This window comes from Saimiri boliviensis, chromosome 1 (genome assembly GCF_048565385.1).
Source record: "Saimiri boliviensis isolate mSaiBol1 chromosome 1, mSaiBol1.pri, whole genome shotgun sequence".
Lineage (NCBI taxonomy): Eukaryota > Metazoa > Chordata > Mammalia > Primates > Cebidae > Saimiri > Saimiri boliviensis.
Window position 1 is genome coordinate 166,331,121 of NC_133449.1, and position 24,318 is coordinate 166,355,438.

Consider the following 24,318-nt stretch of genomic DNA (forward strand, 5'->3'; position numbering starts at 1 on the left):
CAAACCTGACTATCACAGCCAATATTCTGTAGTGTCTATAGCTATATTTTGATAACTAGATGGCACTGGAAAGTTCTAGGAAGTGACATTATCTAATTTTCCTTTTAAAAGGATCATTCTGGCTGTATGTGGAGAACACACCATCAGGAAACAAAGATGAAGAGATTAATTAGGAAGCAATATTAATGCAGGTGAGATGATGGCAGGTTGGACCTGCATGATGGCAGTAGAAACAGTAAAAAGTAGTCAGACTTCTTTTCTGAAATAAGTCATGAAACCTTCATTCCAGAAGTATCTATCCTATACCTGGACAAAAGGAACGCCCTTATCTCTGAATACACAGGGACACAGAAAAGAATCTGAACAAACAGGCCTTGGTAAATTAGCCACCCTTCATTTATTACAATGAGATCACATCCTCTTAGTCTAATTATTCTTCTGCACTACTGTCCACTTTTCATCAAACCAAAGCATTAAAATACACAGGTGTCTCTGTTTAAGTCTTGATTTCTGAAGGTGCTCATGTCACATAAAACTTAAATAAATGTGCATGCTTTTTTCCTGTTAATGTCTTCTGTTACAGGTGCCTCGGCTATGAAACTAATGATTGGTGATGAACGAAATCTTTCCTACTCAAAACAGATGCTTGGTAAAAATACACCAGTGGAAATGTTGAGTGGACTAGTTGGATATAAGAATGTAAAGTTCCAAAACAGGTCTGGACTGGAGATACAAATTTGGGAAATCAGTAGCATATAGCTGAGTAACAGCCATTAGACTAAACAAGATTACTGAGGAAGTAAATAAAAATAAGCGATCTGAGAACTGGGCCCTGGGCCATTCCAAATATAAGAGATTCAGAAGATGAGTAATCAGCAGAAGAGACCGAAAAAGAACAGCCAGTGTAGGAAAACAAAACAACAGAGTGAGATATCCTGAATGCCAAGTGAAAGAAGTATATCAAGGTAGTGGAAGTAATTAACTGAATCAAACTTTGCTATAAGGCCAAGTAAAACATTCAATAGACATCACCAGTAACTTGCAAGAGCAATTTCAGAGGAATGAATGGCTGGAGGAAAGGATAGCTGCAGTGAATTTAAGGGAGAATGGGAGAAGAGTTAAAATAGACACAGACAATTCTTCTAGCAATTCTGTTTATAAAGGGAAGCAGAGAAATCAGGGTATATGTAGCTAGAATGGAATGGAGGGAGTTGAGAGGGCGTTTTTTCTGAACTTGGAAGAAATAACAGTATGAATGTTTTACACAGATGGGAATGACTCAGTAGACAGGCAGAAATTTATAATCCAGGAAAAGGCAAGAGGATTGTAGAAGCAATAACTAAAAAGCTGTTAATCCAACATACCCAAGTCTGTGAAACTAACAGGTGGCAACTTCTTTGAAATGTCTTCTAGTTTATAAAATAATTTTATTGCATGTTCACATTTTTTAATCATGATCCTCTAATGCAGTTTAGAGAAAAGCAAAATGCAGTTCAGAAGTCAGGTGACTTGGCCAAAGTCACACTGATATTAAGCAAAGGCAAAATACAAACCTAAGTCTACTTACTCTAAATTCCTCTTTAGCTCTACTTTAGCATATGGTTTAGAATGAAAATATAATGAATAAACTCACTTTATCAATTAATTTAGCATCTTATTTTTAAAAGTAATAATCTCCATTTCTATGGGTGTCTCCTCTCTGACTCTAAAACTATCAATCTTCGGAGCAACCTTTATTTTACTTACGGTGCTTTTCTGGGCCATCTTATTACAAGTACATCTCTCCAACATCCTTCTTCCCTTTGTTTCAGGACATGATGGTAGTTAAGCCACCTGAGAGATTTACTCACTTCCCCCAAGTATCTCCCACCTGTACATGAGGTATACATATCTTAATACTTACTTTTCTCTTGTTAACCAGTATTTTGTTACAGGGGTCTATGCCATCCTAAGAGCTATATGAGAATATTTTATGTTCTCCCCTATACCATGGTCTTCACCAAAACTCCTAAGAAATACAGAAGCTGTCTTAAAAATAACAAAAGTCAACCATAATACCACCTAACCACCTCAGCTGACATAATAATGTCTTTCTAGGAAAATAACTTAAAATAAGTTGTTTTAAACTTTTCTACCAGTGATGTTTCCTAAACTCTGAGTGAATGTATATTCTGGAGGATTTATAATTGAGACAATTAAGTGTGCCAGCAAAATACTGAACTATATCTGGCAAAATACTGACATCAAAGGAACACATGAAACAATCAAAGTTATACATTGAACACACCTAACACACATTTTTGACATTCCTTACCTGGTTATTTTCTTCATTCTCAAATACACAATCTTGCTGCATAACTTCATTGTCTAAATTAGTGCTAGCCACAGGTTCTGAACAGTCTCTGTTACTTTCACTGGCATTAATAATATCATCAGCAATATTAACCCTAGAGATGAAGTTTAAAAAATTAGATCAGGCCAAATGTTGACTATGTAATGCCTTTACTTTAAAATAAGTAAATATCATCAATGATCTGAAACTTTTGCTTGTTAAAAAAATGTGTACTTTTCACAAAAATCCATTTTTTGTCTTGCTAAATTAGATTATTAAATCTGCTAAGTTTTTGTTTCCTTGGGATGTCATGAGAGATCTTGTTTGTTACTCCCTCTAAAAATTTTCATAACCAAATGAATGGCTTTTAAAATAATTTATGTGCAAAATAATCATTTCCCTTGCAAATACAGTCTCACACAATAATGACCCATCTGTCCTGTTCAAATACAAGTCCAGTACTAGACACTACAATGTCTAACACCTTATCAAGTAAAACAGAAATAGCTTTCTGCTGCAGAGTTGTCATCTTACACAGTTTTGAATATACAAAACACTGCAGTTTTTGTTTCCAAAGATGGTACCACTTCCCTCGATAGAACATGTATTTCCCAGTGACGAAAATAATATTGTCTAAGCAATGGGTATAGGTTTGCAGGATCCCTAGCTAAGTTAAGGACAAACTCCAAGAAATCTGCTTACATCATTCAAAACATTTTCCCACTATTTCTAACTTTTACATACTTCTTTTTTCCCCTTCATATTCTGCCAAATACTTCCAATAGATCCAATTGCATACATTTTGTCCTTTTTAATTTTTTTCTTTTCTTTCCCTCTGTCGCCTTTTCCCAGTTGTATATATTCTAATCATGCCTTCTAAGTACACAAACCAAAGCCATCAAATAGAGCTGCACTGGCTGGCAGTGCCACCCATGACATACTTGTAATTATACTACATGGAATTCCAAAAATAAACATTCCCACCACTGTTTTTCACATACATTTACATTTTTCAGTTTCATTTCATATTTGATAGCTATTCTAGTTAGCCCTTTTCAAAACTGTCTTAAAAAAAAAAAATCACTCCCCAATCATCTTTTTTTTTTTTTTTTACCTTCCTATGAATCTTCTAGATTTGGGTACATCTTTATCATCTGTCCCCCCCCAAAACACTGATACACGAAAGACATGAAATCATTGCACCATGGTCTCTGAGGGAGGTACACAGGTATCCTGAAGTACTGGGCTAAAGTAATAGAAAACAAAGAGAGGCTTTCTTTCATTTAAAGGTAACAGGTCAGATGAATTCATGAGTGGAATAACATCAAGTCTTAGAGGTACCTTTAACTAGAAAAGGCTAAATACAGGTTAAGTATTCCTTGTCAGAAATGCTTGGGACCAGAAGTGCTTCAGATTTGGGGTTTTTTGTTTGTTTGTTTGTTTTCAGATTTTGGAATATTTGCCAGTTAACAACTGGCTCATAAATTATCTTAAAAGCCACTCATTTGCTTATGAAAATTTTCAGAGTGCATAACAAACAAGGTCCTTCACAACATCCCAAGGAGAGGTGCCAGATTAGCATCACTAATCTGAAAATCCAAATTCGAAAATGCTCACATGAGCACTTTTGAGTATCATGTCAGTGCTCAAAGTTTGGATTTGGGAGCATTTCAGATTTTGGACTTTTGGATTAGGGAGCATTTCAGATTTTGGATTTTGTTCAACCTGTATTAAAAGCTAACCTAACAAAAACATGTGGAGAGGGGAGAGGCTGGTGGCAAGGGATAACCATTTAAATAGCAAAGGATGACTCTGCCCACCTTTTCACTCAATGATCATATGCACTATAGTGATATCAATCTGCTGCTCCTGTAACTGTCTGCCTAGATTACTGAATGTCTCTCAAAGTGTGACCATCTCTTGCAGAGTCTAATTTTTTAGTTATTTTTCATACAACATAATTCCTAAAGGTAAGCTTGTCACTTCATTTGATGTTCAGGGAAAACAAACAAACAAACAAACCTGTATTGGACTTAATAAAACATTATGAAAAAAGAGGAGATTTTTCAGTATTAATTATGGATGTATATGCAAGTATATAAACACAGTCACTTTTCACAATGACTTTCAGAAAACTCCAAGAAAGATGAGGCCCTGTTATTTAAGTAGAAATACAGTTTTTTAAGATAAAACTATTTTATAACATTTAATAAACAACAGTAAAATGTTTCTTACTGGTTATCAGATCCTTCCCCATCACAATGAATACTTTCTGCTTCGTTATTATACACCACATTTTGCTGCTGTAAATTCTTAAGATCATGATCTATGCTGCTCTGCAGATCAAAAAGATGCTGTTCCACAGCTGCTCTAATTGTTCTTTCTAAAATACTACAAAACATAACACAGTTTAGTAAGAAGCAGTTACTCTAACTGGATATCTGGTCACACAGACATAAATGCTGAAACCTTTGACCAGTAAAACTATTATGATATTTAAATGGGTAAACCTAAGTATAAAAAGAAACACATAAAAGGAATACATGATACTGGCTTAAGTTTTAAAAGTAAAATTTACCCAGACAGACAATCATATACAAATCAACCATAATGTCTCTATTGTTACTGGGATAGGAAGGATCGGTTATCCCTATAATTCACTCCTGGCTATACAGAAAACCACTTAAATAAGACTTTTCAAAGCTATACTTATAAAGCAAAATAATCTACTAACACCCAGCTAAATGAAAGAACTCTGAGTATTGCTCACACTTTTTAGGTCAACTTTTTAAAAACTTATAATTCCATGAACATTTTTCAGCTATTTCAGAGGATCCAAAAAATAATCATCTGAAGAAAGCTCATCTTTATTTTGTATATTAACGCAACAGGTTTCTTCTTCACTTGTTCCTATTTCAGTACATAAAATACTAACTTGTTTACTGCCTGTAAACAGTCTTTCCCCTAAAGTGAGCACAGTAAGTACATTATTTTCATTTCGACAGCTTAGTAGTATTTTAAAATCTTAAAAATTTGTCTTCTATAAATATACTACTTACTCTGTAGAGGCTGGTAGGATGCTGATGGGAGATATATGGGTGCTGTAATCAAAGAAAGAAATTAACTATAAACATTTCAATACTCAATAACTATAAAATGTGCTGAAATCTGCCACATTTGCATGACCTTGACACAACCAGGAGAGCACCCACTAAGTGTTGTATTCTTGGTTACATATCAAGTTGGAAATATTTTCTGAATCTGGTTAGTAAAGCTTTCAAATATCAACCAAAGAAAATAAATCTGAAAACATATCACTAACAAGACCAAGAATTTAAAAGCTAGTATTCACTTAATATTAATTATGGGCTAGGGGCATGACATGCATTTATCTCATTTAATAACTTTCAATATCCAAGGAGTTACAATTATTTTCCCCTTTCCACAAAAGTGAAGCTCAAAAATGTTAATTAACTTTTCCAAATACATACAGCCCTGAGTTGGGGACCCCAAAGCCCCTGCTATTAACAAAGACACTCCACTGTCTTCTAAAACAAAACATGACTAAAAACAATACACACACCACAGCATGAGCGCCTCTCAGAGAAGATGAATGTAATTTTCTAAAGAAATGATTATTCACACAAAAAGATCCCAAATATATACACTTATGGGGGTAAGAGGGGGACAACTACTTTCTCTGGTGCTCACTTGGAGAATAACTGATTCCCAAAGTTGGAGGGAAAATTACTTGTACTGGATTTAAGTGAACAGCAGTTATTAGCTATTCATGAATATAGGTAATTTTTAAAAATCATTTATCAGATAAGATATAAAGTATGTCTAAACGGCACTGTGTGCCTAAGCACATCATAAGAGCCAACACTTAGCCACAGGGAGGAGTGACCCTGCCTTCTTGACCTGAACACCACACCTGTAGCTACCTCGTCATTTAAAAAATGTAAATTAGTTTTATAAAGACCCTCCAAAATGTGGCGATACAATCTCTAACCAACATGCAAAACAAACACTATCAATTTAGTATTATTAGGACCCACTGTAGGAAACCAAATGACTATTATTTACCATTCATTCACTAAGCAATCGTCACGTCTCCCAGAAGCAAAGTAAATGCTTTATCAGACAACAGTAAGCCTTCTTGGTTTGACAGGCATAACCCCTCCTACATATAAAAACATTTTTGTTAACTGCCAGTATCATCATGCTAGTTTCTAATGAATTGATTATTTTTAGTTCTAAATGCCTCCATGCTAATCATCTCCTGGGAAATGTTTATCAACACTCAAAGATTTTTCCAGCTAAGTGCAGTGGCTCATGCCTGTAATTCCAGCACTTCAGGAGCTGAGGCTAAAAGTTCATTTGAAACTAGGAGTTCAAGACCACCCTGGGCAACATAGTGAGATCCTATCTCTAAAAAAAAATTAAAAATCAGCCTGGCATGGTGGTGCACACCTGTAATCCTAGCTACTTGGGAGGCTGGGACAGGAGGATTGGTGAGCCCAGGAGCTGGAAGTTGCAGTGAACTGTAATTGTGCTACTGCACACCCAACTGGGTGACAGAAAGATACCCTGTCTCAAAAAGAAAAAAGAAAAAAAACTAAACTAAACTAAAGTTTTTTGGAACTTCATTTCTGAAACCAAAAAAAGCTGAGGAGGAAAAAAAGCCAAAACATGGCCCAAAGAAGAGTGTAGCCATCATCAGTTTATTTCTAGTAGTTTCCTGTGAGCTAAAAGTTAAAATGTTTATTGACTTCTGCAGAAAAAAAACCCAAAGTAAAAAAGATAAATGATGCTTTCCCTAAAGAGTCTTTAACATTAACTAGGATATTAGATCTTTTTCTGGTATTTTGCTCTAATAAACTATTGCTTATATTTTTACCTTTTGGTTATGAGCTGCTATTAAATCATAAAAGTTAAATTTTTATGTGGCACAACCTGTTTTATTTTCCTTGGCAATATTTGCAATCTCTACTAAACTTAGATGATTCCCTACCTATTGAGAAATATTCTTTTCATTTTTAATATCTAACTATAATCCACTGACAATGTGGTATATTGAATGGTGTGGGGAAAATCTATAAATTGAATACTCTTAACCATTTAATTTGTGATTTCTGGTGTGCTTTTCTCTCTGTTCTCTCTCAGATTTGCCCGTTAGTAATCTGCTCATTTTCCCAGAGGAATTTTCTCACCCTTTTTTGTCAGATTAGATTATCAATAAAATGCTAGCAGGTAAATGGATATATTTCATAAAGAATCAAATAACCAAAAAGAAAAATAATCAGCTTAAATAGAAATGGAAGTTTAAAATAAGGCTTAAGAGCCAGGTGCCAGTGGCTCATGCCTGAAATCTCGGCTACTCAGGAGGCTGAGTTGAGAGGATCACTTGAGCCCAGAAGTTTGAGGCCAGACTGGACAACATAGTGAGACCCTATCTCAAAATAAATAAATAAGGATTAAAATAAAATGTATACGTATTTCTGCTGATGTCAATACAGTATACTGATAAAGGCTATGAAACATGCATGTTGCTAGTGGGAGGGTTAATGAGTAAAAATTTCTCATGGAAATCTATTTAGCAATGTGTTTAAATATGCATGCTCTTTGACTCAAAAAGTCAACATCTGAGACTACCAAAAAGGATCCATCAAATCTACCACAATCTATCCTAGAAACAAAAGGGGAGGAGGGATTTTATACCATAAAGTATTCTCTGTAGCATTTTTTCCAATATTATAAAAACTCTCAAAGCTACAGAGAAGTGAAAATAAACTGTACAAGAACACGTACAGCCCAATGTTGAGAGTCTATAATTAACATTTTACTATATTTGTAGAATTATTTTTAAGAAAGAAATATCAGCAAATGAATATATAAAATCGACCAGGATACATACGATGGACTGTTCTGAAATCGTTGGTGCTCATAAAAATTACAAAATACCAGAAATTGTTTTTACATGTGCAAGCATAAACAATGTGTGCAACTGTGTATCACAATGGCTCCCTTTAATAATATGCTTTTATAACTATAAACACAGGTAAATATACTAGGCAAGAATTTGGGAGCTCTCTCACAGCATCTCTAGAGCAGGGATGTCAACCACGGACCACTTGTATCAGAATCTCCTGAAATGACAGTGTTATTTTGTTGGAAATCTGTACTCTATCTCAAACTTCAAATACCATAAAGCCAAAGTAAATAAAATAGTATGGCACCCACACAAACACAGGCAGACAGAAAAGAAAAACAACCATCATATACACTAGATTTAGAACAAAAGGTGGTGGTACAGAAAGCAGGGAAATGGCAATGTTTTCAAAAATGAACGCTGATACAATTTGGTATCCATATGGAAAAAGTTAACTTGACCCTGACCTCATACATGAGAGATAAAATCAATTCTGGGTAGACCGTAAATCTAAACATGAAAGGTAAAATAATAAAGCTGAAAGAAGATAATGTAGAAATGTTTATTTAGGAAAAGATTTCTTAAACATGACACAAAAAGCATTAATCACAAGAGAAAAAGAGTGATAAATTTGATTAAAATTAGAAACTTTTTTTGAGACAGGGTCTTACTTTGTCACCCAGGCTGGAGTGCAGTGGCGCAAACAAAGTTCAATGCAGCCTCGATCTCCCTGTCTCAAGAGATTCTCCTCCTTCAGCCTCCCAAGCAGCTGGGACTACAGAAGCGTGCCACCATGCTCAGCTAATTTTTGTATTCTTAGTAGAAACAGAGTTTCGCCATGTTGGTCAGGCTGGTCTCAAACTCCTGACCTCATGATCTGCCCGCCCCGGCCTCCCAAAGTACTGGGATTACAGGCGTAAGCCACCATGCCTGACAGAGTCTACATTTTTAACAAATGCCAATGATGATTCTTATTCATACTAGTAAGTTTCAGAAACAGTGTCCTAGATCTATATCAGCCTCCAAAAAGAATAAAGTTTAATAAAATTTCCAGTTACTCAAAGGAGCCAAAAAGAGACAAAAGCTCCAGTGGTCCTAAACTGAACAGATCACAAGGCAGTTGATCTTTTGGCTTCCTATCCCTTTTAATTGCTACTGAAAACTACAAGTATATACAAAAGTAGTGGTCAGCAAGCTCAATTATTAGTGCAAGAGTAAAGATTATTTAGCCCTGAAGAATATCCCAGGACAATCAAAACTAAACAGCTCCTTTTAATAAGGAGCTCCCACCAGCCACAGTAAACAAATCAAATAAATAGACTTTGCACTTTAAGAGTCAGGTTGTCATTCATTAGGCTATACACAAACGAATTGTAAAACTTTGTTCTCTGAGCTTCTGAAGGACAAAAAGGGTTGACTTAGCTTTCATATTTCACAAATATTAATTATTCTTTATTTTCATACTTTAGTCAAATCCTGTGGGTAAAACGCCCTCATGTATAAGCCAGGGCTCACACACACCAATAGATATAAAAAAGATGTATCAATATAGCTAAGCATCTGCAGCTAAAATGTATAAATATCACAAGGATGTGAGTTCTAAAATAAAGACACAAGAAAAATAATTGCTGAAAAACTTCAGGTCAAATTACTTAGGAACTATAGGCAGATGCCATAAAGACCACCTAGAAATGTTAACTGCATTCATTAAACCCCCAGATAAGGAAGACTAGACTAGAAAGACAAACAATAAATCACAGGGGACATACATATTTTAAAGTCATCAGTCAAGCATAACATTGAAGACTATAGTCATTCCCTGACATTTTATCCATTCTGCTATTAACTCTATTTTCAAATCTGCCTACAATGACATAACCACCTCGAAAACATAAGATCAATCTTGCAACCACTTATTCTAGTCACTAATATTTTGTATCCAAATAAAATAATAAACTATTATTTTAATTTCCCAACTGTAAAAATATTTAATGCTACAAACAATATTTCAATAAAAGTACTGCAGCTCAGCCTCAACTAACTCTGGTAAAGATCACTTTACTTGTTCAACAGAGCCTTGGAAACCATTCTGAATACCCTGGCATCTTCCAACAAAAACATCAGACAAAGATTTCATTAAAAACAAAGTAAAGGACAGTGATGAGCTTATAAAAACTGCTGAGCAGGCTGGGCGCGGTGGCTCAAGCCTGTAATCCCAGCACTTTGGGAGGCCGAGGCAGGTGGATCACGAGGTCAAGAGATCGAGACCATCCCGGTCAACATGGTGAAACCCCGTCTCTACTAAAAACACAAAAAATTAGCTGGGCATGGTGGCGCATGCTTGTAATCTCAGCTACTCAGGAGGCTGAAGCAGGAGAATTGCCTGAACCCAGGAGGTGGAGGTTGTGGTGAGCTGAGATCGTGCCATTGCACTCCAGCCTGGGTAACAAGAGTGAAACTCCGTCTCAAAAAAACAAACAAACAAACAAACAAACAAACAAACAAACAAACAACTGCTGAGCAATTATTAGCACTGAGTCCTCCCACAAATAGTAGGGCTGTGCTACACTCTGCAGTTTAAGGGAAGCAGACTGCAACATGAGGTCACTACTGACAAGGAGGTACCCAATCAAGAGTCTACAATTTTTTCCTAATTACTTTGCAATTTTTCAGGAGGTGGGCAAAGAGGAATAAAATTTTGAATCTAGCTAGACCTCGCTAAAGAATATATAAGCCTAATCCATTATAAGCAGAGAAAATAATCTGTTTTCATTAATCACACTTCTATACCCAGGGACACAAATTATAAATATGAAATTACTAAAATATGCAAAATAAGTAAAGTAATATTGTTCAATTATCCAATTTGAGAAAAGCATTTGTGGCTAACTTTCAAATCTAAAAATTGGATAGCTTCCAGATAAGTCATGCTAAGAACCATACCAAATTTATCATATAAAAAACTATGGTTTCAAAAAATAAACATATAAAACATAATAATCACATGCTCCTTTAAAACCAAAAGCAAGGCCGGGCGCGGTGGCTCAAGCCTGTAATCCCAGCACTTTGGGAGGCCGAGGCGGGTGGATCACGAGGTCAAGAGATCGAGACCATCCCGGTCAACATGGTGAAACCCCGTCTCTACTAAAAATACAAAAAATTAGCTGGGCATGGTGGCACGTGCCTGTAATCCCAGCTACTCGGGAGGCTGAGACAGGAGAATTGCCTGAACCCAGGAGGCGGAGGTTGTAGTGAGCCGAGATCGCGCCATTGCACTCCAGCCTGGGTAACAAGAGCGAAACTCCATCTCAAAAAAAAAAAAAAAAAAAAAAAAGCAAAAATCCTTTCCTTACTTTCCCCATCAACTTAGGAGTACTTTATACCAATGACAAGAGTATACCGAAAGATTTCTCATCATTACAAAGTTAGTCACTAAGTTATACATAACAAGTCTCTAAAATATCAAATGCATCATTTATAGGAGAAGGAAAAGAGGAAGAGAAACTGTCAATATTTATCATGTGCTAGAACTTAAAAGATTTTCTTTTTAAACTCTAATAAAACTTTCTCATGACCCAGAGCATAAATTCTACTTGTTACTGCCCCACATTTCTGGTACTTCCACTAAATATGACTTCCTTTTTAAACTCAAGTGGAATCTAGACAGTGAAAATGTCAACTGATAAAATCTGTCAACTGAAGTATTTTGCAAACTATATGATTCAATGATGAAAGGAAAGAAAAAAGATACTATTACAGTTAGCATACTCCTCTAGTCAACTGAAGGCACATTTTCTCAATAATAGGGGATCCACAGAATGAAGTGGAAACCAGTCTTAAAACCCTAAACTCACAGCTCTTCCTAAATCACTTACATCCTCTTTTCTGCACCTTATCTAAAATTGAGCCGGGCGCGGTGGCTCAAGCCTGTAATCCCAGCACTTTGGGAGGCTGAGGCGGGTGGATCACGAGGTCGAGAGATCGAGACCATTCTGGTCAACATGGTGAAACCCCGTCTCTACTAAAAACACAAAAAATTAGCTGGGCATGGTGGCTCGTGCCTGTAATCCCAGCTACTCAGGAGGCTGAGGCAGGAGAATTGCCTGAACCCAGGAGGCGGAGGTTGCGGTGAGCCGAGATCGTGCCATTGCACTCCAGCCTGGGTAACAAGAGCGAAACTCCGTCTCAAAAAAAAAAAAAAAAAAAAAAAAAAAAAAAAATTGAACCATCAAAAACCAGTGAACTCACAAGAATGAAGCCCTAGCATCAGCAACCACAAAGAGCATTTCAATTTTTCATCTTCCTAAACTGAGTTTTAGCAAGGCATGAGAAGCACAACTTTAAATGAACTTTTTAACACAAAGTAATCATTTTTTAGTTTGTGATTTTTTTTTTTTTTTTTTTTTTTGAGACGGAGTTTCGCTCTTGTTACCCAGGCTGGAGTGCAATGGGGCGATCTCGGCTCACTGCAACCTCCGCCTCCTGGGTTCAGGCAATTCTTCAGCTTTTGTATTTTTAGTAGAGACGGGGTTTCACCATGATGACCAGGATGGTCTCGATCTCTCGACTTCGTGATCCACCCGCCTCGGCCTCCCAAAGTGCTGGGATTACAGGCTTGAGCCACCGCGCCCGGCCTGGTTTGTGATTTCTTAAGCATGAGCGTAAATTAAAAATTATCCGAAACTTCAAGCCAAAATAAACTTTCTTAATACAACACAGAAAAGATTATAAGGCAAGGGAAGAAAAGATAAAAGCTCTTTCAGAAATCTCCTTTTTCTCTCTCTCTCTTTTTTTTTTTTTTTGAGACAGAGTCTCACTCTGTCACCCAGGCTGGAGTGCAGTGGCGTGATGCTGGCTCACTGCAACCTCCACCTCCCAGGTTCAAGCAATTCTTCTGCCTCAGCCTCCCATGTAGCTAAGCCTACAGGCATATGCCACCACACCTGGCTAATTTTCATATTTTTAGTAGAGACGGGGTTTCCCCATATTGGCCAGGTTGGTCTCAAACACCTGGCATCGTGATTCACCAGCCTCAGACTCCCAAAGTGCTGGGATTACAGGCGTGAGCCACCAAGCCTGGCCTCTCTTCACATTTTTTAAAGGTAAAAATTGCCCTAAAATTTGTACATTTAAATATAAAAAATGATAAATGTGTGGATATAAAGCCACAATTCAGAAACGATCTTGAGATTTCCGTGGACTTCACAGATTAGACTGAACCTCAGGATCAATCGACCAAAACTACTGCTTTTCCATGCATGCACCATAGGCTGCTCACACCTCAAACTCCACCATTTTTTCCACTCTCAACACAGCTTAAATCTTAACAAAACATGACAACTATAGAAATAACAAAAAGTTGTCTGTAAACCTGAGAGTACTTGAAGCCCTTTCTATAAAACAGTTAGTAGAAGAACTACCTTCATACCACTTGCCCTTTTCACTATCCTGACATTTGCATATTTTCGAAATTTTTTTAATTAGGAGGCCATGAGGCTGAAACGGCTCCAGTGCCTTGGCTTCCCAGGTAAGTAAACTGAAACCTAATGTCAACAGTAAGATGACTAATGAAAACCCACCAACTAACCTCTACCTAGGAAATTTCCACTGGATCATATCGAAGTAAGGTAAATGCCTAGCCAATCAAGTTATTTCTTTACTTCTGCATCCAGTCTATAAAAGCCCCACTGCCCAGGCTGCTAAAGTGGAGCACTCTGAACCTCCTCTGGTTTTGACTGCTGTCTGATTCATGAATCCTTAAATGCTCAAATAAATTCTTAAAATTGTTGTTTAAAGTTTTCTACAATGACGATGAGAAATCAATGGTAGAAAAATTGCTTGGGGTCTTAGCATAAGTCCAAGCTAGTAGTACTGTGGCCACTGTATTCTTCCTCACCAGCCACTTGAAACTTTTTAAAAACTAATCACTTTTATTTTGGAATACCATTTTTACTTGAAAGATAGACTAACATCTAAACCATGGTTATTAGGACTTGAATGCTGACAGACATTTTCTCAAAAATGACCAAGACTCTCACTTTAAGAAAAACTGACAACATGACAAAATTTGAAATTTCAGGCAAAAATCAGAATTCTGGAAAGCCTCTATCCTCCTTCATAAGTTCAAAAACATCTGAGTACTTAAAGATGTTTCTGATGCAATCAATAGCAACATTAAAGAATGTGAACTTTAACAAATGTGTGAACATCTGGAATATCTACAAAACTCAGTGAAGCAATCTTTTCCGAATGACCAATATACCATACCCCATCCCTGTAATGGTCCTCTTGCCTGGGTCACAAGGGCAGCCCATCTCTTGAATGTGGAGGTAGCCAGACCCCTTGGGTTCATGCACTCTGTGCTCTGGCAGAGATGGAGTTGCCTGTATCACACCAGAGCCATACCTAGAGTGGCAGAAGAGTATGATGCCAGGCATAATGGAATCTTGTCAAGGTCTCCAAGGTCCACCCAATCACTGGTAGCCCCTCCTTTGCATTTAGGCTCCCCCAACCTCCCATAGGCCCTTACACTCAAGGCCTGTAATTGATTTCTCAACTGCCTTCAGGGTCATTCTTTTTTTCTTTTGAGACAGTGTCCCACTTAGATGCCCAGGCTGGAGATCATGGCTCACTGCAGACTTGACCTCCCATGCTCAAGCAATCCTCCCACCTCAGCCTCTTGAGTCACTGGGACCACAGGCATATGACACCATACCCAGCTCATTAAAAAAAAATTTTTTTTTTGTAGAGATGAGGTTTCACTATGTTGCTCAGGCTAGTCTCAAACTCCTGGCCTTAACCTCCCAAAGTGCTGGAATTACATATGTGAGCCAGGGTTATTCTTCCACTGTCTTGGACAAAGGTCCTGGCTTTTTTTTAGATGACTAACCTCCTTATTAGATGGCAGTCTGGCCACACCTTTGGTGACCTCTCTCTAATAAGCTTTCTTGTTCTTTATAATACCAATAGGCTGAGAATTTTCCAAATCTTTAAGTTCTGCTTCCCTTTTAACAATTCCATCTTTAAATCATTCCTCTCTCCTTACATTTTACGATAAGCAATCAAGAGGAACCAGGCAACTCCTTCAATACTTTCCTTAGATAGTATTTCCTCAGCCAAATCTAATTTCACAGCTCCCAAGTTTTATGTTCCACAAAACACTAGACCACGAACACAATTCAGCCAATTTCTTTGCCACACCTTTCCTCTACTGTCTAATAACATGTTTCTCATTTCTATGAGACCTCATTAGAACGGCCTTTATCATTCTTATTCACAACCACTTAGTATTCTCTAAGAAAACTGAGACTTTCTCTAAAGCTCTTCTCCCTTTCTTTCTGAGCCCTCGCCAGCATCACCCTTCATGGCCCATTGACAGCAATACAGGCTTTTCTAGCATGTTCCTCAAAACTCTTCCAGCCTCTACCCCATTACCCAGTTCCAAAGCAACTTCCACATTTTAAGTATTTGTTACAGCAGCACCCACTCCTCAGCACCAATTTTCTGTCCATTCGGGTTACTATAACAAAATGCCATACACTGAGGAAACAAATTTATTTCTCACAGTTCTGGAAGCTGAGAAGTCTGAGATCAAGGCACCAGCAGAAAGTGTCTGGTGAGGGCCCACTGATAAGACTTTATTCACTATACTCCCATTTAGAGAAAGAGGTAAGAAGTCTTTTCTCAGGTCTTTTATAAGGGCTCTAGTCTAATTCATGAGACTCCCACCCCCATGGCCTAATAACCTCCCAAAGGCCCCACATCTTAATACCAAAACTTCCAGATCTTAACAGGTACAAATTAAATAGAGAAGAAAATGTAAGAATCCTTCACGTTAGACATTCAAGAGATTTGCAAAAATGTAAAACAATGCCACTAAAAAAGTTTAGGGAATTAGAAAACAGTTACTTTTCATTTTAAAAGAAACATCACACTAACATGTAATATACTTATTGTTATTTAAAAAAAATAAATAAGGCCCAGTAATCCCAGCACTTTAAGGAGACCAAGGCTGGAGGATCACTTGTGCCTGGGAGCTTGAGATTGGCCAGGGCAACATAATGAGACCTTGTGTCTACAAAAAATAAAAAATAGTAGTTGGGTGTGGTGGTGCGTGCCTGTAGTCCCAGCTATTCACAAAGCTGAGGTGGGAAGGTCACTTGAACCTGAAAAGTCAAGGCTGCAGTGAGCTATGATCATGCCACTGCACTCTAGCCTGAGCAACCCTGTCTCAAAAAAATTAAAAAATTAACTAATTTTCTCAGTTTTAATTCCTAATATCATAAACACCAATAGATATAATACATTGAAGCAAAAGTCCTTTAGAGTGCCCAATAATTTTTAAGTGTGTAAGGGGGTTGTATAACCAAAATATCTGAGAAGCACAAACTTAAAACTAATAAAGGAGAAAGAATTTATGAATAAAAACCCATGAGGTCATAAATAGTTATATTTCAGCTACAAACAGAAGCACCCAGGCTGGGTATAGTGGCTTATACCTATAATTCCAACACTTTGGGAAGCTGAGGCAGGCAGATCACTTAAAGTCAGGGGTTTGCGATCAGCCTGGCCAACATGGCTAAACACCATCTGTTAAAATAACAAAAATTAGTCAGGTATGCTGGCACATATTGGCAGTCCCAGCTACTTGGGTGGTTGAGGTGAGATAATCCCTTGAACCCTGGAAGCAGAGACTGCAGTGGGCCAAGACTGTGCCACTGCACTCCAGCCTGGGCAACTGAGCAAGACTCTATCTCAAAAAAAAGAGGCAGCAGCAGCAGCAGCATCCTTCCAAAGTACAACTTGGCAAAGAAATACTTCCTGTGGTTAAATTTTCTGTTTTTATATCTAATGTGGTAAGTATCAACAAGTATAGTCCACAGTAACAAACGCTCATTGGAATCCTCAATAACTTTTTATAAGGGCACTAACATTTGAGACCAAAAGTTTGAGAACTGCTAACTTAAACCATTCCCGAAGTCTTTATTTCTCTTAGGATTCCAACATTTTCCTAGGCTACTTCTTAAGAGAAATACAAAGCAGGCTACCTAATATTTCCAGTAAATGTTTGCAAACTACTTCATAGGAATACTAAAAAAGATGACACTGAAAGTGAACTTTTAGTTAATTACTAAAAATTCAATCTCCTGTTTCAAATTCATTCAAAGTCCCCTATATACTAAGCCCTACGCATTCTAGGGAAATTTCTCCCCGACTTTCCTTTCACCCAAGGTAGTATCAAAGAATATGTTTTATATCTCTTCTATCACAGAACACTGAAACATTTGCTATATATGTAATTTTAATCATATTAAGTTGAACATTCAAGAAAATTCCATCTTGCTTCTAAAGCTCTATTCATTCAACATGTATACTGAGTGCCTATTCTGTAGCAGACAGTATCCTAAGTGTTATAAATACATGAGTAAACAAAATCCTGCTGTCTCATCATTTACTTTCTAGGGCTGGAAGATACACCATAACAACAATAAACGTATGTTAGATGGTTATAAGAGTTTTGGACAAAATAGAATAGGCTAAGGGAGCTCAAGAAAGGAGGAAGAGGTGGTTATCACTGAGAAAGTGACATCTGAGCAAAGAACTGAACATAGTGAGAGAACCATGCAGCTATCTAGGGGCACATCTATCCAAACAGAAGGAATAGTCCAGAGCAAAGGCTCAAAGGTAGAACATGACTGATGAATTAAGGAATTTTATTATGGCCAAAGGAGAATGACCAAAGAAAGAGCAACCAAGAGATAAAGGAAGAAAGGGTACAGCAGTTAGGGGTGGGTTGGGGCAGAATGTGTATACAGAATAGAACCTTACATGCCAGTTAAGAATTTTTGGCTCCTTCAATAGAGAGACTTTGAAGGGATTTAACAAAAGGAAGGAAATGCTCTTAACTCTCTGAAGAGTTCACAGAAAAATAGTAAAATAAAATAAATGATCTGTTATTTTTTAAAACAACAGATACATTATACTAATGAAATCAACTAGACTCAGTGAAGTATTTTTATATTTATAAGAAACAGTAAAGAAGCTTAAGTAGACTACTGGGGATTAGAAATAACATACTTCAATGGGAGCTGGGTGTGGTGGCTCATGCCTGTAATCCTAATACTTTGAAAGGCTGAGATGGGCGGATCACTAGAGGTCAAGAATTCAAGACACCAGCCTGGCCAACATGGTAAAACCCTGTCTCTACTAAAAATACAAAAAACAGCCAGGTATGGTGGTGGGCACCTGTAATCTCAGCTACTAAGGAGACTGAGGCAGGAGAATCAGGAATTTAGGAGGCAGACATTGCAGTGAGCCAACATAGCCCTGCCTGGGCACTTTTTAATCTTTAGATACTTTATCAGCCAAAACTAAAATAAAATGAAAATGTATAGGTATTAACGGAAACATATAAATATCATCACTAAATCTAGGAGACCAAAATGGTAGACACATCTGCCTAATATCCCCACCCCAACATTTTGGCAATAGCCCTGTTTTCCCACGGGAAACTAGCTCCTCCCTCCATCCTACACAATCCTCAGATACACATAAATCACAATAACCAGTTCTGCGCTGGCTAGGGGAATAGACGCCTCACTAAATGTAGGGCAGATCCTCTCCCACCACCCTACAGGTATTTACTTCTAAGCAGAATAACAGACAGAACTCTCATAGCAACAGCCAAAGGCTGAAGAGATTCTTCAATGCCCCTGTATTTCTAAACTTCACAAAGCTGCCCATGTTCTTATCTTTGAATTTCCATTTGACTGTAGCCCAGAATCCTTCTTATTAATAAATTGCTTTTTCTATACTTTAACCAGAATGTTTCTAGGACCTGCAATTAAAGAATCCTGACAACCGGCCAGGTGTGGTGGCTCACACCTGTAACCCCAGCACTTTGGGAGGTGAGGTGGGCGAATCACCTGAAGTTAGGAGTTCAAGACCAGACTGGCCAACATGGAAACCTCATCTCTACTAAAAATGAAAAATTAGCTGGGTGTGGTGGCACAGGCCTGTAATCCCAGCTAATTGAGAGGCCAGAGAATCACTTGAACCTTGGAGGCAGAGGTTGCAGTGAGCCGAGATCAAGCCACTGCACTCCAGCCTGGGTGACAGAGCAAGACTCTGTCTCAAAAAAAAAAACATAATTTCATAAAATGACTATGTTGGAGGAAAGGAGGATTCTCTACAAAACCAGACAGATGATCAGAGAGAAGCTATGAGTAATATGTATTTGAAACAATACTTAAACTTGCTGGTAAATACTTAATGAATTCACTTGTCTAAATCAGCACTCTCCAAAAGAAATTTCTGCAATGATAGAAAAGTTCTATATCAGGACGGGCACAGTGGCTCATGCCTATAATCGCAGCACTTTAGGATCCAAGGCAGGCGGATCACCTGAGGTCAGGAGTTCAAGACCAGCCTGATCAACATAAAGAAACCCCATCTCTACTAAAAATGCAAAATTAACTGGGCATAGTGGTGCATGCCTGTAATCCCAGCTGTAATCCCAGCTACTCAGGAGGCTGGGCAGGAGACTCGCTTGAACCCGGGAGACAGAGTTGCAGTGAGCAGAGATCATGACATTGCACTCCAGCCTGGGCAACAAGAGCGAAACTCTACCTCAAAAAAAAAAAATGTTCTGTATCTGCACTGTCCAACATGATAGTCACTTGATACATGTGTGGCTACTGAGCACTTGAAATGTGGCCAGCACACTATGGAAGTAATTTTTAAATTTTAATTTTAATTAGTTTAAGTTTACATTTAAACACTGAAAAGTTGTTTTTTTTTTTTTTTTTTTTTTTTTTGAGACGGAGTTTCACTCTTGTTACCCAGGCTGGAGTGCGATGGCGCGATCTCGGCTCACCGCAACCTCCGCCTCCTGGGTTCAAGCAATTCTCCTGCCTCAGCCTCCTGAGTAGCTGGGATTACAGGCACGTGCTACCATGCCCAGCTAATTTTTTGTATTTTTAGTAGAGACGGGGTTTCACCATGTTGACCAGGATGGTCTCGATCTCTCGACCTCGTGATCCACCCGCCTCGGCCTCCCAAAGTGCTGGGATTACAGGCTTGAGCCACCGCGCCCGGCTGAAAAGTATTATAACAAGGCAACAGATACCACCAAAAAGTAGTTATGTTGTACTGCTACTAGTGGTTGGGAACAGTGGCTCATACGTGTAAGCCCAGGAGCTCAAGACCAGCTCAGGCAACATGATGAAACCCCATCTCTATAAAACACAAAAACTAGCTAGGCATGGTAACGAGCACCTGTGGTCCCAGCTACACAAGAGGCTGAGGCAGGAATATCTCTTGCGCCTAGGAAGTGGAGGCTTTAAGTGAGTTGTGACTGTGCCACTGCACTTCAGACTGGATGACAGAGCAAGAGACCCTGTCATTAAATAATAATAAATACACAGAAGGAGCTAGTGGCCACCTTATTAGAGAGCAGAGCTCCAATTAACAAAATTAGAGGCCTGGTACAGTAGCTCATGCCTATAATCCCAACACTTTGGGAGGCAGAGGAGAATGGATCACTGGAGGCCAGGAGTTTGAGTCCAGCCAGGCCAACATGGTGAAACCCCATCTCTCCTAAAATACAAGAATTAGCTGTGAATGCTAGGTGACAAAAATTAGGTGACATGTGCCTGTGGTCCCAACTACTTGGGAGGCTGAGGCATGAGAATCATTTGAACCCAGGAGGAAGAGGTTGCAGTAAGTCGAGATTGTGCCACTGCACTCCAGCCTGGGCAACAGGCTGGGCACCCCCCTCCCAAAAAAAATTAATTAACAAAATTTAAAGCACCCATTTAAATTTATTGCTGTAAGGTTCAAGAAAATACTGCAAGTGACAATGTAAACTGGGTCACACCCTTTAAGTACTCCAGAAATATTTATCAAAAGCCAGCGAAAGGTTCACTCTTTGATTACAGCAAATTTATCCAAATAATTTAAAAGAAGGAAAAAAGGGCCAAAGAACAAAGGTGGTTTTTTTCAATAGCAGTACAGTACTGACGAGCTAGCTGAAACAGTTCAAAATATCAAGAAAAAAGAATAATAGTTCGAATACAGGCCGGGCATGGTGACTCAAGCCTGTAATCTCAGCACTTTGGGAGGCCGAGGCAGGTGGATCACGAGGTCAACAGATCAAGACCATCCTGGTCAACATGGTGAAACCCCGTCTCTACTAAAAATACAGAAAAATTAGCTGGGCATGGTGGCACATGCCTGTAATCCCAACTACTGAGGAGGCTGAGGCAGGAGAATTGCCTGAACCCAGGAGGCAGAGGTTGCGATGAGCCGAGATCACGCCATTGCACTCCAGCCTGGGTAACGAGCGAAACTCCGCCTCAAAAAAAAAAAAAAAATAGTTCGAATACAGACAATATCTGAACATACAGATACCTTAATATATAATTAAAATACAGCTAAGAGACCATCAAAAATATTAGAAGGTCATATAAACACACATAAAAGCAAAAACAAAATGCTAAATTAGGCAACAGATAGAATAAACATTTTAATATATTAGAATTATGATCACGTTTGAAGAAACCATACATAATATAAAGATCCAGAGGCCTACAGAGAAATGTAATAGTTGTATTTTGCAGCAGACTCTCAAAATTACTTTGTTATTTTCCTAAATGGCATTATCCAGTTCTTCCCTTAGATATTACCAGTTACTTTTAAATGACATTTTGCTTTCTGACTCAAATTATTACTGCCTCTTCTTTTTAACCACCATTCCACTGAACACAAATTAAATGAAAAATATCTAGTGGATTAAATATACAGCTGTATCCTCCTAATTAGAAAGGGTTACTAAACCATGGAGCTTTCCATAAAACTAGCATAGAATTTAGCAGGCCTAACGATCCACAGAGGAAGTATGATAATGTAAACTGGGTCATGTCCTTTAAGTAGTCTGGAAATACTTATTAAAAGCCACAGAAAGGTTCACTTTTTCTCTTGAATTCTCTAAAGCTTCCTTAATAGTTTGCCAAATGGTCCCAGCTATGTGCTGTGATAGGGCCTTCAGCCTACCACATTTATCATTTATCGAATTTATCCAGTATGCCATGTAAATACTGGCATTTTATACATGAGAACAATTGGAAAGCACTATCTTAATGGATCAGAGTTCCATCCTTACAGCCTAGTTATAACTAATTGTAGCCTGGAAGCAGGATATACAAGTCAATTCAGCCACTGTATCCTTCTCCAATGATACTACTTCCAGAGGTTCTAAAATTTTCTCCAGCCCAATTAATAAGCTAATACAAAACAAATAAACTTTAAGAAGTAATATTTGTAAGATGTTATATTTTTGAAAAAAGGTAGTAACACTAATAACTGAAAATTCCTTAGCAACACTACATCTTTAAATTTACAATTTTACTTCTTGCTCTTTTTCACTCACAAATGCCAAACCTTCACATATAGTTTGTGTTCCCGAGTGCTTGAGTGAGTCTACACTTGGAATGACACACTTAAAAGCTAAAGTTAATTCAACTGAGCTATTACCTTGTTGATGCTGTAACACTATTTGATTCCAAGATATTTTCAGTCATCCTTAATTGTACCACCTCTGGCATGTCATCTGATTTTTCTGCACCCTCTTCTGGAAGTTCTTCAATATGATCCAGCTTTTCATCTTCCTCTTCCTCAGAAAGTTCATTAACCTATATAAATAAAAGGAAATTCAGAATTAAAATGTAATGAAACTGTTAATTAGCAAGTCTAAGACATATTATTCGATGAAAATTTTAAACACAAACAACTCATTTTTATTTTCTCATTTCCTAGGACCAATCTCTCTTATGGAGTAAGTAACTGCCAACTTTCTCACATCAAAATAAAATTGCAACCAGACAAATGTAACACTTTGAAGCAGGAGGTAATGACTGTAAAATTAGCATATTACCAGGAATATAAGTAAACCCATAAGGTATAATTCACATTAAGAACACTTAATTTTCAGCCGGGCGCGGTGGCTCAAGCCTGTAATCCCAGCACTTTGGGAGGCCGAGGCTGGTGGATCACAAGGTCGAGAGATCGAGACCAACCTGGTCAACATGGTGAAACCCCGTCTCTACTAAAAATACAAAAAATTAGCTGGGCATGGTGGCGCGTGCCTGTAATCCCAGCTACTCAGGAGGCTGAGGCAGGAGAATTGCCTGAACCCAGGAGGCGGAGGTTGCGGTGAGCCAAGATCGCGCCATTGCACCCCAGCCTGGGTAACAAGAGCGAAACTCCCGTCTAAAAAAAAAAAAAAAAAAAAGAACACTTAATTTTCTATCTAGTTTTGTAAATGTAACACTTACAACAGACTTCTAATTAATCTGATTGCCAGATGTGTTAAGTCATTTTAATACAGAGTAAGTGTGAAAAAAAGAAGGGCAAAAAAAAAAAAAAAAAAAACATGGTGCCTTAAGATGTTAGCTACATTGTAGAAAATGTCAGCTAACTTCTAAGTGATTCAGATTGAATTATTTATGAAGAGATGGGATCCTACAAGGAAGAACTCATATTCTGACCAGTAAGCACAAGTCAGGGTTATAATTCTCTTCCTAGCAGAAGCTCTAAAACACCCTCCATTATCAAAATGGCTAGGTAGGTAATCAGTCTACTAGAAAGATACTGAAATATTGGAGAAGGAAAACCAGCAAAATATTTTCAAATGAGTTTTTAAGTTATCCCAAAGAAGAAACTATCTATAGAATGGCTTAATATAAATTAATACTAGTCATTAAAGATGCTGAGCAATAAAAGTATGCTTTTTCTCCGTTCTAGAAAAACGCAATATAAATATCTAGAATAAGTGTTTACTACATGTAATAGTGTATTTTTCCTGATAGACAAAAACAGTTGTTAGAATACTAGAATACCATCAGAAAGTAAAACTGCAACCAAAAGAAAGGTAATTACACTGTGATATTCTATCACACTCCTAATCAAGTACAGAATGCCTATTTTAAAATATAATACAGGGTAGGTACAGTGGCTCACACCTATAATCCCAGCACTTTTGAGAGGCTGAGGTGGT

At 37.8% G+C, this 24,318-nt stretch overlaps 1 protein-coding gene across 7 annotated transcripts in view; it reads right to left on the reverse strand.

Annotated features, from left to right (window-relative positions):
* Positions 1–24,318, reverse strand: part of FAM13B (family with sequence similarity 13 member B) — a 98,454-nt gene that overhangs the window by 38,392 nt on the left and 35,744 nt on the right. For all 7 annotated transcript variants that reach the window (XM_010344497.3, XM_010344496.3, XM_010344495.3 and 4 more), the window contains 4 exons: positions 22,797–22,954; positions 5,392–5,433; positions 4,568–4,723; positions 2,315–2,447 (listed from right to left, as the gene is read on the reverse strand). In XM_010344497.3, the coding sequence (XP_010342799.1) occupies positions 2,315–2,447; positions 4,568–4,723; positions 5,392–5,433; positions 22,797–22,954 (489 nt within the window). The remainder of the gene's footprint in view (positions 1–2,314; positions 2,448–4,567; positions 4,724–5,391; positions 5,434–22,796; positions 22,955–24,318) is intronic.